Source organism: Barbus barbus (assembly GCF_936440315.1).
Source record: "Barbus barbus genome assembly, chromosome: 3".
Lineage (NCBI taxonomy): Eukaryota > Metazoa > Chordata > Actinopteri > Cypriniformes > Cyprinidae > Barbus > Barbus barbus.
In genome coordinates this window covers 562,787-569,792 of record NC_136731.1, presented here as the reverse complement: position 1 = coordinate 569,792, position 7,006 = coordinate 562,787, and the positions used below count along the sequence as shown (strand labels likewise).

At 37.4% G+C, this 7,006-nt stretch overlaps 1 protein-coding gene across 1 annotated transcript; it reads right to left on the bottom strand.

The window, feature by feature from the left end:
• Positions 1-3,418: 3,418 nt before the first annotated feature.
• On the bottom strand, positions 3,419-7,006 carry LOC306856450 (uncharacterized protein). Its single transcript, XM_079395744.1, has 2 exons — positions 6,862-7,006; positions 3,419-5,657 (listed from the first exon to the last, which is right to left on the bottom strand). The coding sequence occupies exons 1-2, from the start codon at positions 6,917-6,919 to the stop codon at positions 4,180-4,182; spliced, it is 1,536 nt and encodes a 511-aa protein (XP_079251870.1). The 5' UTR covers positions 6,920-7,006; the 3' UTR covers positions 3,419-4,179.

Below are 7,006 nucleotides of genomic sequence, written 5' to 3'. Positions count from 1 at the left end.
AAAATGTAATCGCCAAAAATTGTTAGCTTGGATGTCCGTGTTCTTTTCCGTATCTGAGCGCAAGCCTCCTGAGTAAAAGCGCTAGATCGCTTTTTTGCTTTTAAAAACAAATAAATCTAATCAACTTTAATAAATCTAGCATGTCCCATTTGGCAAAAATCACGTAACATGATTTTACTGATTTGCATGTGAAACTGGGCTTTTAAGAGGAGAGAAAGCCCCACTGCTGGAAAGGGGGTCAGAATGGGACGCAATAATCGTTTTATCTCCATTATTGTATTTTCATAATCGTTGGAGGCCGAAATTGAAACTGTATTGGGATTAATTGATTAATTGTATTTGGATTAAACTGTGCTGTACAAAGGGTTAAAATAAACCCCAGTGTCTTGCTCAGTTCACATGCACAATTTTTGGTTCAGTCGGACTGAATTCACTCCGATTGATGAATCTGAATGTAGTTTTTGCATGAACGCTAAATAAAGTGATCGGGTTGATGCGCGCGTTTATATATGTCACAAGCTTCAAATTGGAATTGATTTTTTTTACATGTGCATACTGCACAAATATAGTTTCTCACCGTTTGCACATAATAACCACTCTGCTACACGGTTTGTTTATTTGTTTTTAACAGCAGAATTAATATAGATCTATTTTTAGATAAATATACATATAAACCGCTGTACCGTGCTGCTCATATTTATCCCTCTCCGCGCCCAAAACGGGTTGCCTGTGGCTGAGAATCCAAAACAAGGACTGGTGGGAGGTTGTCCTGCTCCACTTCACAGTTGCCGAGTGAAAGGAGAGTTTTATGATGACAGGACACGCATTTATACAACACTTTATTCAAAATGAAGAACCGCACGTTCCGCACGTCATTACGCTAGTTCTGCGTCATTGCACATGCACAGTCATTTCAGTTTCGGTTTTCAATCGAGCGTTTACATGCACACCATATTAGAAAAGGAATAAACCACCCCCTTCAATCCGATCAAAATTTCATTCCAATCGAGCTCAGTTGGATCGATTAAGTTGTTTACATAAAGCCTTTTCAGTCCGATTGAGCCATTAATCTGATTACAAACGGATTATTTGGTTGAATGTAAACGTAGCCAGTAAAACAGGTGTTAAATAATCCGTACATCACATCTCTCCAACTCCCACTCCATCAATCATTACTGTTAGCTAGTGAGTTGTTTCCATATCACAAGTCAAACAGTACTCAATTTAGTTCTTGCAACTTTGCTCTGAACCACTTGACACGTTTATGATGTAGACTACAGATCGCTAGGTTGAAAACAGTAAAAATAATAAAAAAATGCGTCCTGTTATTTCTCGTTGACACCAGAATGGCCAGGAAGGAGGCAAGGCAGACACAAGATCTGAATATACCTTTATCGTTTCATACAATAGTATAAACACCCTCATGAAAATTAACCATGGTTTTACTATAGTAAAACTGCCATGCTTTTTCTGTTTTTACCATTTGTATAACAACACTTTTATGACAAATAGCCTACTATAGTTAAACTATAGTCAGTGTAGTACAACCCGAGTTAATTTGTGGTTATATGGTTTAACATCAATTGCAATTTTTGGTTTTATTTGTAGTAAAAACCATGGCTAATTAATATTGTTTGTGTGCATTGTGCTCTTATTCCAAGCCCCTACTGCTTATTCAAGTGTTAGAAATGGCTGAATGAATGTGCAGTAGCTTATTTAACGATGTTAAACATTTAAATAATTTTTAACAGTAACACGTTGACAGTGCGACTACTTTGAATATTCATAATTTGCCAACAAAAACAACATTTAAGTGATAATTAATAACAGTTAATATTTAAAAAAATAAAGCATACACATAAACCCAAATAGGAAATAAAGTGAATACATGTGTGTTATCGAATACATGTGTCCTACACTTCTGAACAATTTGTGTCTCGTATTTTTTCTATTAAAATTTTAAATGAATTATATTTTAGTGACTGTATTGAATAAATGCCGGGAGTTATGTTTGTTTTCTTCTAGAAGAGACGAAAAGTAATCAGATCTAGCAGTTTTTAATGCTTTTCTGTAGGATAGGGTACTTTCCTGCCAGGCTATACGAAATACCTCTAGTTTTGTTTTCCTCCAGCTGCGCTCCATTTTCCGGGCTGCTCTCTTTAGGGTGCGAGTGTGCTCATTATACCACGGAGTCGGACTGTTTTCTTTGATCTTCCTTAAGCGTAAAGGAGCAACTGTTTCTAAAGTGCTAGAAAAGAGTCTATAGTTTCTGTTACATCATCAAGTTTTTCTGCGCTGTTGGATATGCTGAGGAATTGAGATAAATCAGGAAGATTACTTACAAAGCAGTCTTTTGTGGTAGAGGTGATGGTTCTACCATACTTGTAACAAGGTGTAGAATTTACAGTTTTAGCTATATGGAGTTTACACAAGACTAGATAATGATCTGAGATATTATCGCTTTGCTGCAGAATTTCAACGCCATTAACATCAATTCCATGTGACAGTATTAAATCTAGAGTATGATTTCCACAATGAGTAGGTCCTGAAACGTGTTGTCTAACCCCAACCTCAATGCTGATCCTAATGCATCTTTTTTTATTATCGATGTAACCAGGTTGAAATTATATCTTTACTTTTACAGTTGAAATGTCACCAAATCCTGATGAACATTGTTTTCTATAGGTTTAAGATGTTCTATTGCCAGTATTTATGCCTGGATGTTGTATTCAGACCATGGTGTTAATACCTGTACTGTCACTTTAAGAGTGTCGCAGGCCTTGTGGCGTCATTCACGCGCTTCTTTCAGTTTGCGCCAGATTAGCTGAGAGGAGGTAATGTATTATTTTGCTCGTCAGTTTTAAACATTTATTTCGGTTTTTGTACGATGCAAACTTTGTTTTATGCATGTATAAATGTTAGTTTTGAGAGTGTGAACATGCAGTTAATGTGTCAATTGAACGTAAACCTTGTAAACAGACTTTTTGCAAGCTTTAAAGTAGACATGTTTCCACATGCTAGTCTACAGGATTTTCTGTATGTTTATCTGCTAACAGGAGCTTGAGACCTGTGTGTTGTGTGGAGGAGACTGCATGTGACAGAGCCTTATGTATTTTTTTGTTGATTTGTACAGGTATGTGTATAATGTTCATTATAATTCATCTGGCATAGTGTTTACATTGGTTGTATTAAGCATGTAAAAGAAATTCATGTTGTCAATTACATTGAGCATTTTATAATTTATTCAGTTCATTTTCACATTTTATTTAAAAGAATTTTTGCTGATAATACTAAAAGTTCTATCAGTATATGCATATGCAGTTTGCGCCAGATTAGCTGAGAGGAGGAGCTTGAGACCTGTGTGTTGTGTGGAGGAGACTGCATGTGACAGAGCCTTATGTATTTTTTTGTTGATTTGTACAGTCTGCACTAGGCTCGCTGAGAGGAAACAAATTTGCTGTTTCGCCTTCATTAAAAGAGAAACCAGCAGTTGGTCGTGGTCTGCGTATTTCCTTCATTCAACACAACAAGAACACAACGCAGAATATACAAGGGTTAATGGACGTGCATCCAACCTAACAAACTGTTAAAGACAAAACACGCCCGTTACATCGACATGGATATTAAAATTGTGTCCAAAGTGTATGTCACAGTCTCATGGGGAGCAAGGAAGCCAGAAACGAGGAGGTGTGGAGATCAAACTGAAATGAAGGTTTTAATCAAGACAAACGAAGGTACAAACACACGGGAACTCTGGCATGACATTAACGAAGTAGGTCATTTAACAGCAGACAAAAACCAATGGAGAACACAGGACTTATAAAGGAACAAAAGCAAAGGAGATTATTAATATAAAACAGGTGATAAGAATAATCAATGATTAACTAAACTAGAACGGGAAATACCAAACAAGGCCAAACAGGAACTAAACAGAAACCAACACCTAACAGTGTATTTGAGAAAAACATTTATTTCATAATGAGATTTCCCCATGTTAAGTTGTTTTAGTTCAATGACAGGTTAAATTTTTGTGAATTTCTTAATGCAGATATTTTTTTATTTTTACAGCCTTCTTTGATCATATTTACCAAGGATTCCAACAATTCTGTCCATATGTTTATGTGTGAATAAAGAAGGTAAATGGACAAATCTTTCTCTAAATAGATAGCAGTGATCTGGTTACTCTACTGTATGGATCTTCATGTGTATCTTCAGGCGACTTTTAGAAGAGAAACTCTTTCCGCACTGATCACATGAAAACGTCTTCTCTCTGCTGTGGATCTTCTCATGCGATTTCAGATTTCCTAACTGACTGAATGTCTTGTCACAGTATGAACACTTGTAAGGTTTCTCTCCAGTGTGGATCTTCTCATGCGATTTCAGATTTGATGACTGACTGAATGTCTTGTCACAGTATGAACACTTGTAAGGTTTCTCTCCAGTGTGGATCCTCTCATGTGTTTTCAGATGTCCTGACTGACTGAATCTCTTCTCACAGTATGAACACTTGTGAGGTTTCTCTCCAGTGTGGATCATCTGGTGCAGTTTTAAACAGCTCGCTGTAATAAAAGTCTTCTCACACTCGAAGCACAAGTACTCTCTCACACCGGTGTGTATTTTCTGATGTACATGTAAACTCTGCAGCAGTGAAAAACTCTTTCCACATTCAGAGCAGGAATGTGGCTTCTCCTTCGTATGAACTGCCAGGTGTGTCTTCAGGTTTGATGACCAAAGAAATGTTTTGCTGCACTGATCACACTTGAACGGCTTTTCTCCGGTGTGGATCCTCGTGTGAACAGTAAGATGGTGTTTGTATGTGAAACTCTTCCCACACTGATCACACTTGAATGGCTTCTCTCCGGTGTGGATCCTCATGTGTGCTGTAAGATGTACTGATTGTGTGAAGCTCTTCCCACATTGATCACATGTGAACGGCTTCTCTCCGGTGTGAACTCTCATGTGACACTCAAGACTATTTTTGTTTGTGAATGTCTTTTCACACTGATCGCACATGAACGGCTTCACTCCGGTGTGGACACTCATGTGAAACTCGAGAGTATTTTTGTGTGCGAATCTCTTTTCACATATATCACACGCGAACGGCTTCTCTCCGGTGTGGATCCTCATGTGTACTCTAATTTGTGCTGATTGTGAGAAACTCTTCCCGCACTGATCACATGCGAACGGCTTCTCTCCAGTGTGAACTCTCATGTGAAGCTCAACATATTGTTTGTTTGAGAAACACTTCCCACACTGATCACATGCGTACGGCTTTTCTCCGGTGTGAACTCTCATGTGATGTTCAAGACTTTGTTTGAATGTGAAGCTCTTCCCGCACTGATCACATGGGAATGGCTTCTCTCCGGTGTGAACTCTCATGTGTCCTTTAAGGGTTCCTTGTTGTGTGAAACTCTTCCCGCACTGATCACACTTGAACGGCTTCTCTCCGGTGTGAACTCTCATGTGAATCTCAAGACTATGTTTGTTTGTGAAACTCTTGCCACACTGAGTGCAGGTGATAGATTGACTGGCTCTTCTTTTCTTTAAAAATGTCTTTTTAGTCTTCGAGCGACTCGAAGGTTTTTCTCCAGGTTTGTCATGATGCTCCTCCTCCACTTCACTCAGTTCTTCACTCTCCTCGCTCTCTTCCATCAGCTCTGAAATAAAAAAAACACTTTAAATAAACCAGAATTCAAAGAGAAATATGAAAGTGAGTCCTGATGTAAACAAGGCAGCTGCTGTAAAACATTCTGATCATTCTGGTGTTTTTATGAATTAATTACATGACTGAGGCACAAGTTATTTTTTGTGGTGAGTACTATCAGTCATCTAATGTTATGTTTAAGGGACCAAACAGATCTCACTCCACAATTACTTCCATAGTAGAAAAAATAAATACTATGATAGTCAATGCGGGGCAACATCTGTTCAGTTACTGACAAATATCTTCATATACAATTTCAAATACAGGTTTAACATTTATACAGGTTTTGACCAACCATAGGGTAAGTAAACAAAGACAGAATTTTCATTTTTGGGAGAACTATCCCTTTTTTGGCTTAAAAAACCCAAAAACACAATGTAGTAAACTCTATATTTTAACTATTTAAATGTGATGAAATGCTTGACGATTTCTAACATGAATGTTCTTCAGCATCATAAACAGGGTTGCAAAGGAGTATAACATTTCCAGGGGAAAATATACCAAATTGGAAACAGGAGTGAAAGGAAATGAATTGGAAAGTTGATTTAATTGATATATCAAATAAATTACTGAATGGATTTCATACACTTTTTGACTTTGGGACCAGTTGCTAAATGGAGAAGTTAAGTTATTTCTGAGATAAATGCTAGCAGCAAGTTAAAGGGACAGTTACCCAAAAATGAAAATTCTGTCATCAGTTCCTCAGCCTCAAGTTGTTCTATGCGTGAAAGAATTTCTTTGTTCTCCTCAACACAAAATATATTTCGAAGACTGTTTGTAACCAAACATTTCTGGTCCCCCATTGACTCCCATGGTATTATTTTCATACTGTGGAAGTTAGTGGGGCCCAGCAACTGTTTGGTTACCAATATTCTCCAAAATAAGTTTGTGTGTGTGTGTGTTCAACAGAAACTCTATATATACAGTTAACACAACTAGTGAGGTTCAGTCTTGTACTAAAGTATGCACTTTGTGTTACAGCTGGTTGTTTTAACCAAGATTATGCTGCAAAAAAAACAATCAACTGCATTTAATTTTCCTGTTATAGGCTAACATAACATTTCCAGTTTATTTCAGTTAAATCCCATGGACGTTTTCCAACTTTCAAAATTCCCAGAATTGTGCATCCCTGATCAGAATGAAGAATAAAGACCAACCTGTTTGTTGTTGAGTATCTTGAGTGTGTTTGATTCTGCAGGATTCTGGATCTCTCATCTTCTCTCTGTTCTCTTTAATAAACTCAGTCTTTGATCAGATTTCAGCTCTTCCTGATGCTCTGATGCTCCTCTTCACTCCTGAACT

What these genes read in the sequence shown, in the direction of transcription:
- LOC306856450 (XM_079395744.1), bottom strand. Translation starts at nt 6,919, where the DNA reads ATGAGAGATCCAGAATCCTGCAGAATCAAACACACTCAAGATACTCAA. An exon ending in AGATACTCAACAACAAACAG is followed by an intron (nt 5,658 to 6,861) that starts GTTGGTCTTTAT and finishes TTTTTATTTCAG; the next exon opens with AGCTGATGGAAGAGAGCGAG.